The sequence below is a fragment of the Somniosus microcephalus genome, chromosome 5 (genome assembly GCF_052327205.1).
Source record: "Somniosus microcephalus isolate GS21.2 chromosome 5, FLI_Smic_1.0, whole genome shotgun sequence".
NCBI classification, from domain to species: domain Eukaryota; kingdom Metazoa; phylum Chordata; class Chondrichthyes; order Squaliformes; family Somniosidae; genus Somniosus; species Somniosus microcephalus.
In genome coordinates, this window is record NC_140991.1 from 222,407,683 (window position 1) to 222,430,835 (window position 23,153).

General features: G+C 47.3%; 1 protein-coding gene across 1 annotated transcript in view; it reads right to left on the bottom strand.

Annotated features, from left to right (window-relative positions):
- The window catches only part of ice1 (KIAA0947-like (H. sapiens)), a 160,586-nt gene that overhangs the window by 18,792 nt on the left and 118,641 nt on the right, over nucleotides 1-23,153 (bottom strand). Inside the window, exons 14-15 of the mRNA XM_085988719.1 lie at nucleotides 19,658-19,826; nucleotides 16,620-16,780 (exon numbers count right to left, since the gene is read on the bottom strand). Of these exons, the coding sequence (XP_085844845.1) occupies nucleotides 16,620-16,780; nucleotides 19,658-19,826 (330 nt within the window). The remainder of the gene's footprint in view (nucleotides 1-16,619; nucleotides 16,781-19,657; nucleotides 19,827-23,153) is intronic.

Below are 23,153 nucleotides of genomic sequence, written 5' to 3' on the forward strand. Positions count from 1 at the left end.
TTCTTGATCTTGGTCTTAATGTGCTCTCTTTAATGTGCTCCTCTTTGGTCTTAAAGTGCTTTGGCTAAGTTTTTTTATGTTATTACTCAAATTATATGAATCTCTCAGTGCTGTAAATGAGTTAACTGAAAAAAATGGCACATTAGTTAGATGAAATGTAATAAATTCATTGAGTTGTTTGAAATAGTCTGGAGTCAAGTCATTGGTGTTGTATTGTGTCACTGGTGTTACTGCATGTTTTTTTTCAGTGATATGGTATCAAATGTGTCATTTTTGACTATATAATAATTTTGTGTTTGTTGATTGTTGCTTTATTCATGAGTTAGCAGTTTAAGGATAGTATCATTCAATTTTGATGACTGTCCTTCAGTTATTGTTGATATTATAGCAAAAACATGATGGCACAAATGAAAAAATGTCACACAATGTAACTTTACACATACCTGATTATAATAAATAAATAATCAAAACTTTTTCTTTAAATTATTATCAACCTACTCTGTCTTTCAGTATATGTGCAGATTGAATTGAGAAATAGCATTCTGATAAGCCTTTAATTTTGTTTAAGGTATAAGTAACACCAATGACAAAAAGACGGCACAAGCATTCTTTGAGTGAATGTATAAAAATAATTAAAATACATTAAGCTTTCATTTTTGTGGATTGATAAAGTTAAGAGGTTAATTAATATTGTACAATAAGCTTTGATTCTGTAAAATGAAATACATTTCAAGACATCTTGCAATTCCAAATGCCGTTTCTGTAGAATGACCCAGCTCTTAAAGGAGTGGGTCAGTCAGCTTCAGCATCCACACTCTGCGCCTTGCAGGCCTCAGAATCGGCGCAGGCCCTTCTCTGGCGATAAAAACCTGGACCAGATGGAGAAGGTGAGACAGAGAGCAGAGCGCTTCATCAATGAGGCTCTGGAGCAATTGGTGGCCGCAGTGGAGCGCCGGCGAGATGTTCTCTGCCCAGACAATGGCAGGAGGCCGAATCATAAGGACTACCGACGAGCTTGGAGGAATGTATGCCAGAGGGTCAACTCCAGCAGCATGGTGACCAGGAGCCCTGTCCAATGCAGAAAGAAATTCAACGACCTCACTCGGGTCGTGAGGGTGGGTGTTGTTCCTGCAAACTTCTGCATCCCTTCATTTGCACCTGACTTTATGGCTACAGGTTGGCCTGTGCCCCATTGGCCATCTGCCAGCAAGCACCCATGGCCCTTTCTGGGCACACACATGCACATTTGACTCAGGGCGTCATGTAAGGGCTCTTGCACCATGGGGGGCATGAGATGATCACTCAGGGCATCAGGTAACATAACTTCCCCTCCTTTCCCCTGCAGTCCATGCTGGCGAGGATTGGCAAAGACCAGCTTCGCACCGGTGGAGGACCTCCACAAGTGGTCACTCTCACGGATCTCGAGGAGAGAGTCCACCAGATTCTTGGAGGACGTCAGAGTGGTCCTGTAACCACTGCAGCTACCGACCCCATTGTCGACAGCGATGGTAAGGTCCTCACCTCTTACAACTGTCTCCTTCTACTTGTTCCCCCTGCCAGCATGCTTTCTCACTGTGGACCCATGTCATAGCCTTGCCGCAATCTGGCATCCCTTGCTGCGAAACTGTCCTTTTGCTAAAGCCACTCTTCCACCTCCCTGCTTTCAGATGCTGCATCACCAGCTCGGAGCCGGGCCCTCAAGCTGCCAGTGCCAGTGCCTCCGAAGGCTCAATGAGAAAATTACTGTCCAACAGAAGGTCAGCAACTCTCTCCAGCAACGATCAGGATGGCCAGCCCAAATGGCTGCAGCTTTTATACTAGTGCTGTCCCCTTTAAATAGCGCCCCCCGAGTCCGAGAAGGGCCTGGGAACGCTCCACCCAACTGTCACCAATTGCGCCAGGCGGAAAGGTTGCGGGCGCCACCGAATATCCGGTCGGCGCAAAAATGGCGTTGCACACTGAAATGACGTCATGATCTGCCTGCGCCCACAGGCGCACGCAAAGAGTTAGCGACAGCGCTAAAATCATACTCAATATGGGAGGCGGCGCTATATTCACAGCGCCCGCCCGAAAATTGGGTAACGCCCCAATTCTCGGGCTCTTTAGGCGCTAATCGCTGGCGCTACCAACCGAATTTCTAGGCCGCAGGCTGTAAACAGAGAACAGGCTCCTGAAATAAAGATCAGTTGATAACAAAGTTGTAAACAAGCTTTGAAATGGGAATTAGTTAAATATCTAAAACAATGAAAGATCCGTAAGGTCTATGGTTTGCAACGAACACAATGAGAAGACCCAGTTTAAAAAGTGTTAAGAGCTAACACATGAAACAGAAACACAACATTAAAAGAGGCATGTGCCTTAGAAAAGATGACATCAAGTAAAGAAACACCTGCTGGTCAAACAGTTTTTATGTTAAACTTGGATGACAGGAAACACGATTAAATATGCAACCAATTGAGATAGCTAGAAATGCATGAAACACTCTGGTCAAAGTGTCTTTAATTTAGACGTAGTAAATATGATACCAACAAGGAGACTTTGAAGATATGACTTCAATAGATGACACCAAGCAATTACATTGTGTTTGTATTAAACTTGGAGCAGCACGGAGTCACTGGCCCCGATTTTCGGCTTGTGTGGGGAATGGTCGGATTTCCCCGAATGTGGGGTTTCTGACACACATAAAAAAGTGTCAGCCAGCTCCACGCAATTTTCCCTCAATTGGCCAATTAATTCCCAGCATGTGGGAAGCCTTGCTAATTGTCCAATTCGAGTCAGAAATCCCCACACTATGATGTCATCATTCTTCTCCACCTCTGCAGGCTTCTCAGCCACTCTTGCACAATGGCAGAGGAGCCTGCACCAGCTGTGGCCAGTGCCAGACCCCGAGCTGCCTCCAAATTCGACGAGGCTTCACTGCAGGCATTATTGGATGGGGTTAGGGCCCACAGGGAAGTCCTCTTCCCTAGGTCAGGAAGGAAGAGGCCTCCCACTGAGACCAATGCTGCATGGATGCAGGTGTCAGCAGATGCCAACTCGCTAGGAGTCACCAGAAGAGCCTTGGCATTACATCTCTATCTCCTTCCTTTACTCCCCCACAGTACCATCCAGAGCCCTCGTCCACACTGTGGAGGAGGAAGAGGCTGTGCAGCCAGACTCCTCAGAGGAAGCTCCAACCTCTGAGGGCACAGCGTCAGCAGAAGTAAGCGCACCCAGCACCAGCACAGACTCACACCTCGGGGGGACCTTCGGAACATAGAGTAGTGTTGTCACCTGGTGTTTCACAGCTCACAAGTGAGCCTCAGTAGATTCTGGAGACAGGGACAGCAGTGGAGAGTCCTCGTCGGAGGGCGCAGGACTCTGCCAGCACAGCTCTGCTGCGCTGCACGTCGACCCTCTGCCTCTGGGTCCATCCGCAAGAGAAGAGGTGATGGATCTCCATGCACAGATGCAGGAGTCTCTGGCAGATTTTGTCTTCAGGGTCGCTGCGAGTGTGGAGTGAATGGAGGAGTCCATAGCGACCATGAGCAGAGCCTTTGTGGAGTCATTGGCGCATTAACGCATCACCATGCAAAGGTTGGCAACCTCCATGCAGGAACTAACTCACCAGGGTATGGAAAACATGGTGATTGCTCATAAGAGAATGACATCTCTTGAGGAGCGTTGACCATCTGTTGAACAGAGAAACCAGATCTTCATGGAAGTCCTTCTGAGTGGGACTGCCAGTGCAGAAATGGGTCCCACTGGCCCCCTAAAGCGCAGCAAGGTGCTCTCAAGCCACTTCCAAGCGCTGGCCCCTTCTGGCCTGTGCAGCTTCAGGTGAGTGTGAGCAGCAACCTGGTGCTCATCCTGCTGTTCCTGGTTCTGCTGCTGCCGCCTCTGCTGTTGGAGATCCTCTAATGCCAGGAAGGGAAGGTACCAAAGGCCTCCCATGCTTCTGGCAGATGCCTCTGTTGAGGAGGTGCTGAGTTAGGGTGGTGAGAGTGGCTTCCCAGGAGCTCACACTGGAGAAGTGTGTGAGGCTCCAACTTTCTACAGCTGCTCCTAAGGCTTCAAAAAGTTCCCCCAAGCCTTGATCAACAAGGTCCTGCAGCCTGCAAATGCTGCCTCTTTAAATCTCTTCAGCCTTCAGCGACCTGCTGCTGCAAGCAAGCAAGCCAGCTGTTTTCACGCCAGCTCTCATCGGTGGGGTTCCCCACAGGCGGGTTTCATGTGGGGAAAGCCCCAAATTCGCAACGGCCCCGGAAAATCTTCCTTAACAAGGAGATTATTGGTGATTAGTGCTCCGACGAGCAGTCCCGCCAGTGGCGGCCGGGACTGAAGCGGGGTGCGGGGAAATGGCGGTCCGAAAGTCGGACGGGGCGGGGAATCGGGGGGGGGGGGTCCCGACCCGCTTTTCGCCGATTTTCGGCCCCCAGCCGCATGAAAAGCCGCCCAACGGCGGCCAGAAAATTGGGGCCACAATGTTTGCTAAAAACTAGTAAAGCCAATATTAAGAACTGAATGAAGAATCCTCGATAAGAATGGCATCAAACAGAAACCATTGCTGTCATTGTTTTTAGAACACCTAAAAGGTAGAGAAATAATTATGCATGCAATAGTTGAATTAACAGTAAGATAGAAAGCATTCAAAAGAGGTATCAATAAAGACAATTAGCTGACATCAGAGAACATCAAAGAAGAAACCACTGCCAAAAGAGTGTAAAACATAGACCTTGTCAACAGAAAGGCAGAACTTGCTGAACGGGCAAAGCGTTTCTCAACTCTTCAGAGGCATCTCTGTAAGTCTTTAACTATGAGTCTCGGGAAGTCAAACTAATTGATTTTGGTGGATGTTCTGGAATTAGAAATAAGTAAGAAATAAGAAATGTAACGAAGTAAAGATTTGAGAATAAGGATCTCTGAGAAATAAGAAATGTAAGCTATCTGTATTTTGAATTGTTAATGTTGCGACTGACTCAGCAGTTGTTAAATGAAAGTCAGCTCTTAAATAAAACTATATGGCCTAGAAATTGGGTTGGTAGCGCCGGCGCTGAGCGCCTAAAGAGACCTAGAATTGGGGCGAAGCGCTATGTTGGGGCGGACGCTATGAAGATAGCGCCAACTCAGATATTGACTATACATTTAGCGCCTGCGCTAAGTGTTTGCGCGCGCCCGCGAGCGCAAGCAGCTCATGACGTCATTTCAGTGTGCAACGCCTTTTAGGAGCACCTGAGCGTATATTGGGTGGCGCCCGGAGCCTTAGCGCCCAGCGCTATTAGTGACAGTTCGAGGGAGGGCTAACAGGCCCTTCTCGGAGTAGGGGGGCGCTATTTAAAGGGGACAGCTCTACTGCAGAATCTTCTGCCACTTGGCCTGCTCATTGCGATCGCTGCTAAAGAGAGTTGGCGAGCTAATGTGGAGCGGAGTTCTGGGAATTTAGCTTTACAGTACTTGGGACCTTCAACCCTGTCCGAAGCACTTGCAGCACTACACCTAAAAGCCTTTTGACCAACTGGCATCGGAATGGGAGCTTGTTTGGAGGGAGACGGCCTCATCGCCCAACACTGTGAAGGGGCAGAGAGACGGCGGGAGAGGGGGCCGGGATTGGTCAGAAGGAGGAGGGGCAATGGAGGTCGGCCAATGCGACGGGATGCTGCGAGGGTCTTTAGGCAGCAGGTGACAAGCCTCGACATGTCGGAGGAGCAGTGTTTGGAAAGGATCCGAATCTGGAGGGACATTGTTACTGATCTGTGCCACCTGCTTGGTCAGGATCTGCAGCCGCGTGAACGCTGCAGAACCTCTCTGTCCGTGATGGCTAAACTGACTGATGGCCTCCATGTTTATGCCAACGGATCCTTTCAGTCAGCCACTGGGGACAATGCGACTGTCACTCAGGCTGCAGTCCACTGTTGCATCCGGCAAGTGACAGATGCCCTTTATAGGCGAACGCGTCATTTCATTACCTTCCCTCGGACCCTGCACAAGCAGGCGGAGGAGTAGGAGGAGGAGGAAGAGCAGGCGGAGGAGGAGGAGGAAGATGGAAGAGCTGCTGAAAGTGGAAGGTCCATACGTCAGAGGCTTCTCTGCACTCGTGTCGAGGCCCCTGTGGCGGAATGATGAGAGTCTTAATTCATGCGCACTTTGGATGTTTGAGGGCCTCTGAATGCCGGCATCACTGAAAGTAGTCACATGCACCATGCCACATTGAAACTTCTGTTTATTGGCACAAGTGTCTTTCATTACAGCTAAACAACGTAATGTCGGCAGAAACCATAACTTTCAAAATAACTGAACTGTTCGGCAAAGCCGCAAAACTCAACAAACCTTCTGCAAATATAACAGCATGTGAGGGTGTCCTTGAATTTGGACAAACAAACGTCTCAGCACCTCCCTCTACAACTGGCCCCTTGAGGGAGAACGACTTCTCTTTCACGCCCGGCTCCTTCCCTCCCTGCTGCTCCTACGTAATTGGACCCCAGTGGCGGGCTCAAGGCTGGGGGATGCCTCCTGACTGTCTGGAAGCGCAGAAGCCCGAGGGACGGGCTGGCCGACCTCTGGGCTTGGAGGGTGCGGACGCAGGATGCTTGCTGTGACCATGGCTGGAAGCAGTGTGGCCTGCAGGTGGTGGCAGCTGCAATGCAGGCGTCCCAGCGCTGGCATGTGCAATGGTCTCCTGCCGAGAGAGGACACCTGCACCATGGTCGGACGACACACTGGCTATCTGAGGGGAGCGGCTCGGCTCATCCACCACAATCGCATGCTCCACTGATTCCTGGCCTTGTACGGGAATGGAAGGGCCCGGGGTGATCCTGTCTGATGCAGAGAGGGTGCCTGCAGTGAGAGATTGCATTGCGTCAATCTGGCTGTGGAGGAGCCCAGCAAGTGACTGCGTGGCAACAGTGAGGACCTGTGTGCCAGGTGCCAGTGCTTCAGAGAAGGCCTGGACAGTTCTTCCCATTGCTTCGGACAAGGCAGGTGCCGACCGCTCCACTGCCTCGGACAAGCCCTGCACAGACCTTTCCAGGGATTGTCCGAAGCCCTGAACAATCCTTTCCATAGCCGACTCAAAGCCGTGGACAGTCCTCTCCATTGTTGGGCTGAAGCCCTGGATAGTCCTGTCCATTGTTTCCCCGAACACCTGGAGAGACCTGTCCATTGTTGCCCCAAAGCCCTGCAGAGTCCTCTCCATTGTTGCCCCGAAGTCCAACATACTCCTAGCCAATGAATCTATTGACTCAGGCATCTTCTCCACTGCAGCCATCAGCTCCATGTGTCTGAGCCGGGCCTGTTTGCTCATCTCAGCCAGGCAACGGACCTCATCTGCACTCTGTGCAGCAGTCATGACGACCTGCCTTGCCCTGCGGGGAGACGGTGGCCGCACTTGCCTATCCCCCGTGCGTGGCTGCGTGCCGCTTGGTCCAGCAACTGGTTCATCCTCAGAGCCCCCCCCCCTCCCCTCCAGGGGACTACTATCCCCAGTCTGTAGATGTGTCAGCTCCCCGGATTCTGCAACGGCTGGTCCGGATTCCTCCTGCTCCTCGCCTCTGGTGGCACTGGCACCTTCAGCGTGTTGAGCCCGAGTTGGTGCTGCTTCATCTGAAAGTGGGAGGTGGAAGAGTGGCTTTAGCAAAAGGACAGCTTTGCTGAAAGGCATGCCAGATTGCGGCAAGGCTGTGACATGGCTGCACACTGAGGATGCATGCTGGCGGGGGGACCAAGTGGAAGGCAACAGGTGAAAAAGGTGAGTCTTACCCTCGCTGTCGGTAATGGGGTCGGCAGATGCAGTGGTCACAGGACCAGACAGACGTCCTCCAAGTATCTGGTGCACTCTCTCCTCCAGATCCGTGAGAGTGACCACTTGTGGAGGTCCGCCACCGGTTCGACGCTGCTCCTTTCGAATCATCGCCAGCTTGGACTGCAGGGGAAGGGGAAGTTCTGGAACATGATGCCTTGAGATCTCATCGCATGCCCCCCATGGTGCAAGAGCCCTTATATGATGCCTTGAGATCTCATCGCATACCCCTCATGGTGCAAGAGCCCTTACATGAGGCCTTGAGACATCTGTCCATGTGTGTGGCCAGAAAGGGCCATGGGTGCTTGCTGACAGATGGCCATTGGGGCATCATGGCAACAGGGTGCCCGAAGTCAGCTGCAGATGGAGGGAAGCACAAGTTTGGTAAACCATCACTCACCCTAACGATCCGTGTGAGGTCGTTGAATTTCTTCCTGCACTGAACAGGGGTCCTGGTCGCCATGCTGCTGGAGTTGACCCTCACAGCAACCTCCCTCCAAGATCGTCGGTAAGCCTTCTGATTCGGCCTCTTGCCATTATCCGGATACAGGACCTCTCGACAGTGTTCAACTGCAGCCACCAAGTGGTCCAGAGCCTCAGCGCTGAAGCGCTCTGCTCTCTGTCTAACCTTCTCCATGATGAACAAGTTTGTACCGCCAGACAAGGGCGAGTGCCGAATCTGAGGCCTACAGGGCGTTGAAGCTCAGGCTGACTGACCCACCCCTTTAAGAGCCGGCCGGCGCCTGGAGGTCTCGTGCTTTCCCGTAATTGAGTTCACCTGCGCTGCGCCCGTCCGCGTCGATATTGAGTAGCGCCTGACCTTTTGCACTTTAAGAGCACCGTACAACGGCTGATTTAGCGCCTCAATCCCCTTTGGGGGCGATGCAACCCAATATCGCGCCAGGCGGCGATAAGTTTTGTCTGGCTATAAACTTTGCGCATCGCCAGTTCTAACGCCTCAAGCGGGGCTATACCCAATTTCTAGGCCTATATTTTTAGAATTGTCTCAAAGAGTAATTCTGTATAAACTCGTGAACCCAAATTCGGTACACTCTTTTGTAAGGAGTTCCAGAATTCTGGGGGAGTATTCCAGACCCTCATAATATCCGGAAGGTTACAGTCTAGTTCAACTTATTAAAAAGGAGGACGGTAACATCTTCAGTCGTTCCTTTCCTTTAGGGAGAGATAGCCTGAACCTTTAGACCCATTTAAGCGTCTTATGGAATTCGGCTATCTCCAATTTAAGTTGAGGGTGAACGTCTGGGGAATACGTCTGATCTGGGATAGCTCAAAAGGGCTAGGACTTGTAATTATCCCTTCAGCACCACTGTTTAAAAAAAAAGGGAGAGGCATAAGCCCAGCAACTACCGGCCAGTCAGCCTAACTTTGATGGTGAGGAAACTTTTAGAGACAATAATGTGGGACAAAATTAATTGGCATTTAGAAAAGCATGGGCTAATCCATGAAAGTCAGCATGGATTTGATAAAGGCAAATCGTGTTTGACTAACTTGATCGAGTTCTTTGAGGAAGTAACGGAAAGGGTTGATGAGGGTAGTGCAGTTGATGTTGTGTATATGGACTTTCAAAAGGCGTTTGACAAAGTACCACATAACAGGCTTGGGATTAAAGGGACAGTGGCAGCATGGATACAACATTGGCTAAGGATCAGAAAGCAGTGAATGGTTGTTTCTCAGGCTAGGGGGGGGGCATACAGTAGTGTTCCCCAGTGGTCGGTATTAGGACCATAGCTCTTTTTGATATATATTAATGAACAGGACTTGGGTATACAGGGCATAATTACAAGCTTGCAGATATACAAAGCTCAGAAATGTAGTAAACAATGAGATGCAGAGAAGTGTGAAGTGATACTTTTTGGTAGGAAGAATGAGAGGTAATATGAACTAAATGATACAATTTTAAAGGGGGTGCAGGAACTGAGACACCTGGGGTGTATGTACACAAACCTTTGAAGGCAGCAGGACAAGTTGAGGAGGCTGTTAAAAAAAACATATGGGATCCTTGGCTTTATTAATAGAGGAGGAGAGTAAAAAAGGCAAGGAAGTTATGCTAAACCTTTATAAAACACTGGATAGGCCTCAGCTGGAGTATTGTGTTCAATTCTGGGCACCACACTTTAGGAAGGATGTCAAGGGCTTGGAGAGGGTGCAGAAGAGATTTACTAGAATGGTACCAGGGATGAGGGACTTCAGTTATGTGGAGATTGGAGAAGCTGGGGTTGTTCTCCTTAGAGCAGAGAAGGTTAAGAGGAGATCTGATAGAAGTGTTCAAAATTATGAATGGTTTATATAGAGTAAAGAAGGAGAAACTGTTTCTAGTGGCAGAAGTGTCGGAAACCAGAGGACACAGATTTAAGGTGATTGGCAAAAGAACCAAAGGTAACATGAGGAAACTTTTTAAACGCAGCGAGTTGCTGTGATCTGGAATGCACTACCTGAAAGGGTGGTGCAAGCAAATTCAATAGCAACATTCAAAAGAGAATTGGATAAATACTTGAAGGGAAAGAAATTACAGGAAACATGAGGAAAGAGCAGGGGAGTGAGGTTAATTGGTTAGCTCTATGAAAGAGTCGGCACTGTCAAAATGGGCCAAATGGCCTCCTTCTGTGCTGTATCATTTTATGATCCACCTGCAGCCCTTGGGAGGTTTGCTGCTATATGTGCTTCTGGGCAAACATTCTTGGCCTGCCCAACTGTTGGATGTTAACCAAGGTGGGATTATGGCCCTCAATAAAACGTCAGCAACACTGATTGCTGCAACAGCCATACATAAAATAAATGTGACCAGTCTCAACATAGTTTCCAGTTCATAATACCTACAGCATAAAACTACCCAGAATGTAGTGTCAATTAGGACTCAACCACACTGTAACTCTCATACCCCTCCCTATAATGGTCACAGAAGAGAATGTTCCTGCACAGAATCACATTCAGCTCTCCAACCTTAACTCATCTTTCCTGACCGTCGCCAAAATTATTTGAGCACTACACCCTTGCTGACTGACTCCTGAAACTTTCCAGGAATGCAGATATTCAACGAGAAAATCATATCTCTATCCTTCCAATGAAATACACCTGATGTTATACAAGCCAAACCAGTCATTCTAAACTTACCTACCATGTCCCCAACCCTCACAGACTGTAATGTAGACCTGAATATTTCCTTCTCCCCCATCATGTTGATAGCAGAACATGCCAACATGTTTGTCATCCTTACACCTAAACAGAGTTTCCTCCATGTGACCTGTATAACTCCTTGTTAGATCGAATTGTGCCCACCCAAATTGAAATTAGGCCCTGACCCGCCAACCTTTCACCCCATCGAGATTGAAATCCAGCCCCAAGTAGTACCTCCTTCCCCAGCCAAACTGACAACAAATTTCATCCCCAACAAATTAGTTCCCCTTCGTGAAATAGCTATCCTGCCCATAATTACTCCTTCCTGCAATGTAATTTGGCCTGACACCTTAGACCACACTATTCACACCCCTCTCAATACTGGCACAAAAATGCAACCTGGACTCAAACCGCACAACCTCCCCAACCCTCTCCACCGGCCCAGTTTTTCCGTCCTTCTCTTCTCACTTTGCTCTATCTTCTCCCTCCCCCAACCATCCCCACAGCGTTAAAGCTTTCTCCATAATCTCTTCCAGCCACCAGTGTCACAGCCCTTCAGTAATAACCTGTCTTTAACCCAACTTGACTTGAGGAGGACACTTAATCTCGATTCCCTGTGTGCAATGACAACCCTGGCAACATGGTAGTTTTATACTGCTGAAAGCAAATCTATACTATAAAAAGTCTCGCATCTAGCGCACGTCTGTCACACTTCAAAGTGTTTCAATTTGTCACAGATGAGAAACAATTGTTTTTTGAACAGAAAAAGGGAAAACACCAACCATTACATAATAGAATCTTCTCACCTGAAGCCAGAAATTTATAAGCAGTTACAACTGCTGTCTGATTGACCTCAGGAAGTAACAAGAAGCTACAATTACTGAGATTTGTCTACATATGCCCCTTCTCCCAGGGAACACTTGAGTAGGTCAGTATTTTTGTATTCGTTTTTTTATGGGATGTGGGCATTGCTGGCAAGGCCAGCATTTATTTCCCATCCCTAATTGCTCTCGAGAAGGTGGTGCTAAGTCGCCTTCTTGAACCACTGCAGTCCGTGTGGTGAAGGTACTCCCACAATGCTGTTAGGTAGGGAGTTTCAGGATTTTGACCCAGCGACGATGAAAGATCAGCGATATACTTCTAAATCAGGATGGTGTGTGACTTGGAGGGGAACTTGGATGCGGTGGTGTTCCCTTGCGCCTGCTGCCTTGTCCTTCTAGGTGGAAGAGGTGGCGGGTTTGGGAGTTGCTGCAGTGTATCTTGTAGATGGTACACACTGCAGCCACGGTACGCCGGCGGTGGAGGGAGTGAATGTTTAAGGTGGTGGATGGAGTGCCAATTAAGCAGGCTGCTTTGTCCTGGATGGTGTCGAGCTTCTTGAGTGCTGCTGGAGCTACACTCATCCAGGCAAAGAGAGAGTATTCCATCACACTCCTTACTTGTGCCTTGTAGGTTGCTGAAAGGCTTTGGGGAGTCAGGAGGTGAGACACTCGCCGCAGAATACCTAGCCTCTGCCCTGCTCTTGCTGCCAGAGTATTTATGTGGCTGGTCCAGTTAAGTTTCTGGTCAATGGTGACCCCCAGGATGTTGATGGTGGGGGTTTTGGTGATGGTAATGCCATTGAATGTCAAGGGGAGGTGATTAGACTCTTGCTTGTTGGAGATAGTCATTGCCTGGCACTTCTGTGGCGCGAATTTTACCTGCCACAAGCCCATACGTCGTCCAGGTCTTGTTGCACGTGGGCATGGACTGCTTCAATATCTGAGGAGTTGTGAATGGCGCTGAACACTGTGCAGTCATCAGTGAATATCCCCATTTCTGACCTTATGTTGGAAGAAAGGTCATTGATGAAGCAGCTGGAGATGGTTGGGCATAGGACACTGCCCTGAGGAACTCCTGCAGCGATGTCCTGGGGCTGTGATGATTAATCTTCAACCACCACAACCATCTTCCTTTGTGCTAGGTATGACTCTAGCCAGTGGCGCGTTACCCCCCGATTCCCATTGACTTCAGTTTTACTAGGGCTCCTTGATGCCACACTCGGTCAAATTCTGCCTTGGTGTCGAGGGCAGTCACTCTCACCTCACCTCTGGAATTCAACTCCTTTGTCCATGTTTGCACCAAGGCTGTAATGAGGTCGGCAGCCGCGTGGTCTTGGCGGAACCCAAACTGGGCATCAGTGAGCAGGTTATTGGCGAGTAAGTGCCGCTTGATAGCACTGTCGACAACACCGTCCATCACTTTGCTGATGATTGAGAGTAGATTGATGGGGAGATAATTGGCCAGGTTAGATTTGTCCTGCTTTTTGTGGACAGGACATACCTGGGCAGTTTTCCACATTATCGGATAAATGCCAGTGTTGTAGCTGTACTGGAACAGCTTGGCTAGAGACGCGGCTAGGTCTGGAGCACAAGCCTTCAGCACGATAGCCGGGATGTTGTCGGGGCCCAAAGCCTTTCCAGTGCGCTCAGCCGTTTCTTGATATCATGTGGAGTGAGTCGAATTGGCTGAAGACTGGCTGCTGTGATGGTGGGGACCTCAGGAGGAGGCCGATATGGATCATCCACTCGGCACTTCTGGCTGAAGATGGTTGCAAACGCATCAGCCTTGTCTTTTGCCCTCACGTGCTGGGCTCCACCGTCACTGAGAATGGGGATATTCATAGAGCCTTCTCCTCCAGTTAGTTATTTAATGGTCCACCAGCATTCACGACTGGATGTGCAAGGCTGCCGAGCTTTGATCTGATCCGTTGATTGTGGGATCGCTGTCTATAGCATGCTGCTTCTGCTTTTTAGCATGCATGTAGTCCTGTGTTGCAACTTCCCCAGGTTGACACCTTTTTAGGTACGCCTGCTGCTGCTCCTGGCATGTTCTTCTACAGGTTGGTCCCCTGGCTTGATGGTAATGGTAGAGTGAGGGATATGCCGGGCCATGAGATTACAGATTGTGGTGGAATACAATTCTGCTGTTGCATATGGCCCACAGCGCCTCATGGGTGCCCAGTTTTGAGCTGCTAGATCTGTTCTGAATCTATCCCATTTAGCATGGTAGTAGTGCCAAACAACATGATGGAGGGTATCCTCAATGTGAAGACGGGACTTCATCTTTGCAATGACTGTGCGGTGGTCACAGCTACCAATACTGTGATGGACAGATGCATCTGCGACAGATAGATTGGTGAGGACGAGGTCAAGTAGGTTTTTCCCCTCCTGTTGGTTCTCACACCACCTGTCGCAGGCCCAGATTGGCAGTTACGTCCTTCAGGACTCGGTCAGCAGTGGTGCTACCGAGCCACTCTTGGTGATGGACATTGAAGTCCCCCACCTAGAGTACATTCTGTGCCCTTGCTACTCTCAGTGCTTCTTCCAAGTGGTGTTCAACATGGAGGAGTACTGATTCATCAGCTGAGGGAGGGCGGTAGGTGGTAATCAGCAGGAGGTTTCCTTGCCCATGTTTGACCTGAAGCCATGAGATTCATGAGGTCCGGAATCAATGTTGAGGACTCCCAGGGCCATTCCTTCCCGACTGTATACCACTGTGCCACCACCCTTGGTGGGTCTGTCCTGACGGTGGGACAGGACATACCCAGGGATGGTGGTGGAAGAGTTTGGGACATTGGCTGAAGGGTATGTTTCTGTGAGTATGACTATATCAGGCTGTTGCTTGACTAGTCTGTGAGACAGCTCTCCCAATTTTGGCACAAGTCCCCAGATGTTGGTGAGGAGGACTTTGCACGGTCGACTGGGCTGGGTGTGCCATTGCAGTGGTCTATCCGGTTTCATTCTTATTATTGTGTTGTGAAGGAATAAGCCATATAACCTATTCAGAAAAATACACCATTCTATGAAAGAATTCTGGCCTTATTAAAACATGACAAACTTGGTCTGGAAATCTAGAAACCTAACTATGAAAAAGCTGTGATAGCATTCTGGCGATAGAGATAAGATAGTTGTTGACACTGAATCAATAACCTTATTGAAACAGAAGGTTAAAGGCTCCGGTAGGCTGAACCTTTTGGAATGAGTCAATGGTTCACCCTCGTTAAGGTGTTCTAACTTACACTTTGTAAAGAGGCACATAAAAGAAACATCGGCCTTCATAAAAATGGCATCAAGTAAAACACACCTGCCATTACACCGTTTTTTATGGTAAACTTAGAACACCTAGAGAATGCTACCAGCTGAGGTGACTGTAAGAACTGCAGGGGTCAGCAGAAAAATGACTAGAGATAATTAGCTTACATCAGCAGAAAACCTTAAAGGAAATACCACTGGAAAAGGGTATAAATATTGAACTCTCAAATGGGATAGTAGACTCGCTTTAAAGGGGCAAAGCGATTCTCGGCTTCAGAGGCGGCTCTGTAAGTCTCCAACTCTTTGTACCTCGGGGATCAAAAGGTATTTGATTTTGGTGGATATCCTGTAGAACACTAAGAACTGTAAAACTGCAGCGAAGTTAAGATTTGAGAGTAAGGTTCTCTGATAATAGAATTGTAAGCTCTCTCTTTTTGGAACAGTTAATGCTGCGATTGACTCACCAACTGTAAATTACATGTTGGTTCTTTAATAAATCTATATATTCTTAGAATCGTCTCACATAAAACTTCTGTATCAAACTTGCAAACTCAATCTCTGTATACTCTTTGGGGAGAAGTTGCAGAATTCTGGGGGAGTTTTCTGGGCCTTCATAATATCTGGAACGTTACAGTCTAGCTAAACTTATTGAAAGTGCTATCTGGAGGACAATAACATTTTCAGGTTGTTCCTTTCCTTTAGGGAGAGATAGTCCAGACCTTTAGACCCAATTTAGCGTCTTTAGGATTCGGCTACCTCAAACTTTAGTTGAAAGTGAACATCTGAGGAATACGCCTGATCCGGGGTAGGACTAACTTCAGTGTTTCGCAGCGGTTAGTTACAACAGAGTGACTTGCTAGGCCATTTCAGAGGGCAGTTAAGAGTCAATCACATTGCTGTGGGTCTGGAGTCACATATAGGCCAGACCAGGTAAGGACAGAAGATTTCCTTCCCTAAAGGGCATTAGTGAACCAGATGGGATTTTACGACAATCCGATAGTTCCATAGTTACCATTACTAGCTTTTTATTCCAGATTTATTTAATTAACTGAATTTAAATTCCCTGGTGGGATTTGAACTCACGTCTCTGGATCATTAGTCCAGGCCTCTGGATTACTAGCCCAGTGAGATTACTACTATGCTATCGTTCTCTAGCGGCTAAATGTGCTGCAGACCCCAGGCTACAAATGAGGGAGGTCTATCATTTTTCTTCTGCATTTTTAATTATCATACTGTTGGGGACCAATTTAGAATATTTGTTATTCTGCCTTTGACAATATCTTAGCAAAGGACATTACTCCTTTAAATAGAGTGGAATTCTGTTACGCAGTAGGTCAGGATACACTAAAGGAAGTTGCACATGATAATTATATCACTGCTGACATTGAAAGCAGCAAAGCTATGGCTTAACAACAGCCTGCAGCTAATGTGATATTACCTTTTAGTTTCCTACATCAAAACTACAAATGAGATATGTGTCTACTTATCTGACTGATAAATTCATTGGTAAACATGTTTTCTCATGTTAAAAACACAGAAGGAAAGTATGACTGTAAAATGTGGAAGATTCTGGCTACTACTAGCAAACCAAAGAAAGATTTTCACAATGCAATATCAGACTGAAAAAGAGACAGTACCTTCTCCCAGTTGAGGTACGCGCTCAAACAATTCAGAACGTCTCCTTTGGCACGTTGCTTGACAACAGCTTGCATAGCTTTATTAACTGGTCCTTGCATAGAAAATATATTCTGCCAAACACTTATGATGAGCAACAACAGTTTGCTTGAATCTGGAAAGTCTGGAAAAAACAGTATTACCAAACAGTAAGGTTGGTGTGTGCTGTAAGCAGGACAGTATAAATCGATGACCTGCACGCTTACACGACATGTGGAATTGCAATAAAAAAAATTCAGATGAGATGAAACAAAACTGAACTACGCACCAAGCAGAATTCAGTGTTGTAAGACATTCAGAAAAGCAGAATTTTAGACATCTACTTCATACCTTACGAAAGAGTAATTCCAGTTGAATAAAAACATTGTATGTTTCTTCCTTTCAAATTGTTTCTGATAGTGTTTGAAATACACCGGAGTCTCAATATATCAAAGTCTGAGGTACTTGGCAAAAACTTCAAAATATCAAAAATTTTCACTTCTGGTCTAGACTCACTCATCATTTTGGTCCCTAAACAGCCCCACTCCTTCTCTTACTACCCGTTTACTATTTATATGCCTATAGAAGACTTTTGGATTCCCTCATACCTCTGTTCAGTCCGTAAACATGACCCCGAGCTTCCGGTCGCCTGTCACTTTAATTCTCCGCTCCACTCCCACTCTGACCTCTCCGTCCTCGGCCTCTTGCACTGTTCCAACGAAGCTCAACGTAAGGTTGAGGTAAGGTCGAGGAACATTAGGCACTTTACAGCCTTCTGGACTCAACATCGAGTTCAACAATTTCAGACCATAACCTCTGCCCCTACATTTTTTTCCACATGGCAGCTGTTGATGATTATACCATTCCCATTTACACCTCATCTAGACTCATCTTTTGTTTCTTTACTTGTCCTATTACCATCTCCCTTTGCCTTGCACCATCACCCCTGTTGTTATTTAATCACTCCTGCCTTCCACCCTATCGCAGATCTTCCCTTTTGTTCTTTCCTCCCCTCCCCCTGCACTTGCACAAAAATCTGGTACATCTCTAACTTTTTCCAGTTCTGACGAAGGGTCATCGACCTGAAGCATTAACTCTGTTTCTCTCTCCACAGATGATGTCTGACCTGCTGAGTATTTTCAGCATTTCATGTTTTTATTTTAGATTTTCCAGCATCCGCAGTATTTTGCTTTTTGCTTTATAAAACACTACTTCGGCCTCAACTGGAGTATTGTGTCCAATTCTGGGCACCGCACTTTAGGAAGGATGTGAAGGCCATAGAGAGGGTGCAGAAAAGATTTACAAGAATGCTTCCAGGGATCAGGGACTTCAGTTACACGGCTAGGCTGGAGAAGCTGGGGTTGTTCTCCTTAAAACAGAGAAGGTTGAGAGGAGATTGGATAGAGGTGTTCAAAATCATGTGGGGTCTAGACAGAGTAGATAGAGAGTAACTGTTCCCATTGGTGGAAGGCTCGAGAACCAGAGGACACAGATTTAAGGTGATTGGCAGAAGAACCAAAGGCGACATGAGGAAAAACTTTTTTACGCAGCTAGTGGTTATGATCTGGAATGCACTCCCGGAAAGGGTGGTGAAGGCAGACTCAATTGCGGCTTTCAAAAGGGAATAGGATAAGTACCTGAAAGAATTTTTTTTGCAGGGCTACAGGGAAAGGGCGGGGGAGTGGGACTAGCTGAAGTGCTCGTGCAGAGAACCGGCACGGGCTCAACGGGCCAAATGGCCTCCTTCTGTGCTGTACCATTCTATGATTCTATCTGCACTCGTAGGTTGCTTGTATTTGCTACAGGGAAAGGTATTTAGTATTCATGAATCTCACCTAACATCAATGTTGTCGCAGCGTCGTACTCTGACTTCAGTCTCTTGCTCTCCATTCTCCGACTCCTGGTCAGCGTACAATATGCCATCCTCCCCTGTCTGACTCTACGCAGCATAGGAAGAGTCAGTGTGATACTGGGAGTTTGAACAGTTAGTGCTATGCTATCCTGCTGGGTTTGCACTAGATTCATCTGTTTGAATTTGCAGGGGCCCAGTAACGTAGGAAACATCTGCTCTCAACGTTGCTTCTTCACAAGTGGATTTTAGAACACATGCTGACCAGCAAAGAGGGAAGATCAGCAGACCGGCACTGGAGTAGACTTCGGACTAGGTTTAGGGCTATAGTTATTGTACTAAGCTTTCAGGCAGTCCGAGAAAGTGGGACACAACGCCACAGTAGAGAGGTGAGGGGAAATACTGGAGTAAACTTCAAAACAATTTAATCATAGGGACCAGAACACGCCAAAAACTTCGATATATGAAGACATTGATATATTAAAGACTCCAATATAAGACATGTCCTGCAATGTGACTGGTGGTTATAAACTAAGGCAATGAAAAAAACAATCCTACTTCAGTTTGCTAAAAGAGTATCCTGAAGTTCTGCACTTCACTTTAAAAAAAAAAATCAATAAAAAGCATTTCTAAGCAGATTCTACCACTTTTAAAATCTTTTCTTTCCCCCAACACACATTCAAGTAATGTAAATAATGTAAAGGGAGGAGGCGGAGAGTGACCATATGCATCCCTGTGGAGGGATGCAAAGAGAAAATTTGCAGATTTATGGTCTTTGCAGATTGACTGCAGCCTTTCCTCTCTTTCCACCAGATGATAAAAGTTTCTGTAAATACTAAATGGTGGAGGGGAGGGTATAAAGGGAGGGCCACGATTATGAAACTCTTGCAATCCCCTGCCCTATTTTACCTGGAATACAGAGCTATGAATTTTCCCTAATCTCCAATACAAATTAGAATTATATTCAAAATAGCCCTAATAACCCTAGTTAATAGGAATAGGGTTAATGGGCTCAAACTGAAATGTATTTAATAAGGAATGATTTTACTTACTGAGGGGGGGATCTGATTAATGCCACCAATTATAATTTCACTAGGGCATCCAAAATAACATATTCCATTAGTTCATTTTGCATCAGTGTCATTATGCAATTCAGATGGTTCAGCTTCTTACCTTCCTTTAAGATACTGTAGGAAAGGAGACGAGCTCTTTCAAGATCTCCTTGTTGTCGGCAGATTGCAACATAAACTCGAGAAAGTGCCTGAAGACAGTTACCATCAAGGGTTGTTTTCTCAGCCTTCAGCTTCTTGATGACAGCCATCAGTAAAGCTTCTGTTAAAACCTGCCATTAAAGAAACAAGTGAAAAGATTACTGCATCAACAGCTATGACATTTTACGTAGAACCTACACCACAGAAATAGGTCATTCGGCCCAACTGGTCTATGCCGTTGTTTATACTGCACAAGAGCCTCCTCTCACTCTAATTAACACTGGGTCAGAATCAAAACCATGCAATCTAACCCAGCAATAGGACAATAAGCAAGTATGATCAAATCATGGCATCTCTCCCACCTAAAATGAAAATCTAGCCTTGACCACCCCAAAACAGGAGATTTGGAACCTCTACCACTCCCACGGAATAAAATTGGACCTGCTTCCCTCCACACTACAAATAATTGTGACCCACTGCTCCTCCCACCCCAACCAACCTGCAAGAAAACTTGTGCTGTAATCACCACAGAAAAAACAACCCGACCTTGAACCACCCCTCTGTGTGCACATCTTTTGAGCCCACCCAAATAAAAAAATCTTCTGGCTTGCTACCGCCTCCAGCACAGAAGAAAATTAAGACTAATGCTCTTCTAACAAGAACTTTATTGGGCTTGGACTATTATTTCGTCCCCCCAACATGTGCATAATAATGGTTTCCATTACCAACCGTCCCAATAGGAAAATCATCCCCGTGGATAGAAGGGCTAGCTCACCCGCCTTTGATTTTCCCCTCCCCATTCCCCATCCGCCTCCTCCTCCTATCCCCACTTATCCTGCGCCCACACCCACCTGCCTCACCTCCCCATCCTCATTTACCCACCTGTTTTCTTCCTCTTCTCGGTCCACCTCCCACACCCCTCCTCTTACCCTCTGTTCTCCTCCTTCGCCCATATGCCTCCTCACCCATCTCCTTCCCCGGTCCAGTTACTCCATCTAGCCTCTAACCACGCTTGCCTTGAATACTGCACTTGGTCTTGACCAGTGTGCAATGCCATGGTAGTTCAACTAGTAGCTCAATAATTTTTGTCACATAATTTAAGAATGGTTGAAGTGGATTTGCCAAACAAATGTGTTAACTTAACCCACACCATTTTAATCTACGTCAAAGGCACCCGTTATCTCCCTCCCCGAAGATGTGGAGTCAGCGGTATGTTCCAAAGGTGATGCTTGCCTTCTGGTAATTTATTCAAGTGACACATATTCATGTGAGCAGTAGCAGACTTTTCAACTACAACCTGCTGTCCACACACATTTAGACCAGGAATTGCTGGGAATAGAAATCTGGAGCTTCCAACAGGATACTACGAAAAGCAGTCTTTCTTCGGATTTATTTTCCAACCTTTGAACCAGGGAATTTTTTTTGCCAGGTTCCAGCATGTTGTCCCTATGCCATCCAGAGATTGGTACAAGACCCACCTCAGCAGTAATGTAGCCAATCTTAATATATGCACTCATTTCCTTCACAAGAGTCCACATGGCCAATCATTGCAATATTAACATGGATTTTCTCTTTGTCCTTAGGGGCAATGCTCAGGTAAACTAAAATAAAGAAGCATGAAATGGATGCAATGCTACAATATAAATATCCAGCACAGCCCTATTGACGAGAATGGGATTTCAACCCTTGTGAGAACAGCATCATGGATTAGTAACCTATCTTCTTAAACACTGGTATGTTCATTCCTACTCCTTCTCACATCCCACTTCCCCCTCACTACAAAAAGGAACTATCCAGCACTACCCCAATGATGATTTGCTCCGAAACTGGACTATGCGCATATTATTTTTAAGAGAACATGGGGTAGTAATTCATTATAGCCAAGAAATGGGCAGTGTTTAGACTAAAATTGGTTAAGTAGCACCACCTGAAAATCGTCTAGAATGCACGCAAAATTCCTGCACACTCATTAAAATGATTGCAGTCATGTTTCTAGTCTAAAAACCCAAGCTCATTGGCGTTACATGGAAAAGTTGGACCAATATTGGGGGCAGTCTAATTGAAAGTCAAGGTTGCCACAGGCTTTTTTCACTACTTAAAGGGGAGGTCCATTGATGCTGCAGCACCTCATTCTCAGCATTGTTGGGTGTGCAGCTGCCCCAACAATCCTAAGAAGAAGCAAAAGGATGAGTTACTAACAAATCGTGATGGCAGATCGTCGCCCCAGGGAGGCTTTGGTTTTCGCGGTCGAGAGAAGGCGGGCGGTCCTGTACCTGACAACTGGCATGAGGCCCCCGCCACAAGTCTGCCGGACTATGTGGAGAGAGGTGGCACAACACGTGACGGGCAGCACTGTGGTTCCCAGGACCCACACACAGTGCAGGAAGTGGTTTAATGACCTCACATGGATGGTCAGGGTGAGTGAAGGCTTCAACAAATGCTACATATCACCATCTGTACCACAAGCTTCACACACTGCTCAATGCACCACACACCCACCAACAATCTCTACTTAGCAATACTTACACCCACATCTCACACCTTGCACACAATGACAGCTATTCAACTATGGCAGGCATATCACTCAAACACATTGCACCACACTCACTCACACACTTTCCTTTCTCTTGCAGGCCAAGGTGGCTCACAACCGGAGGGAGCAGGAGTGGACAGGCGGGGGCCAAGCCCACACTGAACAGCTGAGACAGCTGGAGAGTAGAGTGCTGGACATCATTGGGCGTCAGGTTGTGGGCACCATGGCCACTGGTGACGTTGACCCCTTGGGGACAACAATGGTATGTTCATTCCTACTCCTTCTCACATCCCACTTCCCCCTCAGCCCACAATCTTTTCTCACTTTCAAGCTACTCATGCAGTATGCATGCATTTTTGCCTTCCTGCCCCCCTCCCCTCACCATAACCCGATTCTTGTGCCTTTCTACTTTGATAATCAGCAAGCACCTGAGCAGCCTGTCCCTGAGGACACCACAGAGAGTGAGTGAGGAGAAGAGGAGGAGGAAGAAGACACCGCATCACTGCATCCGTCACTCGCAGACACCAGCTCAGATACTGGCACTACTCGTTCTTTAGATGTTAGTGTAGTGGCAGGAGGATCTGCACAGGGTGAGGCACCGGGCACGAGTGGGCTGCAGCAAGGCCAGGGGAAAAGGGTAGCTCGGGGCCAGCTCCCCAGAGGGCGAGTTCACAGATGAGTTCTGCTCTACAGGACTCGGATGAGGACCTCGATAGGGAAGATTTTAGAAGAAAGATGATGGGCATGCACACGGAGAGGATAGGTGCAATGGCAAGGCTGCCAGAGAGCTTCTCAGCAATGGCAAGGAGCATGGAGGAGTCCGCCTCCAACATTGCACAAGGCTCTGTGCTGAGCGTGCAGCCCATCAGTTCCAGTCTGTAAATGATGGTACAGTCCCAGAGAGACTGTGGCGACCCAGACGTGA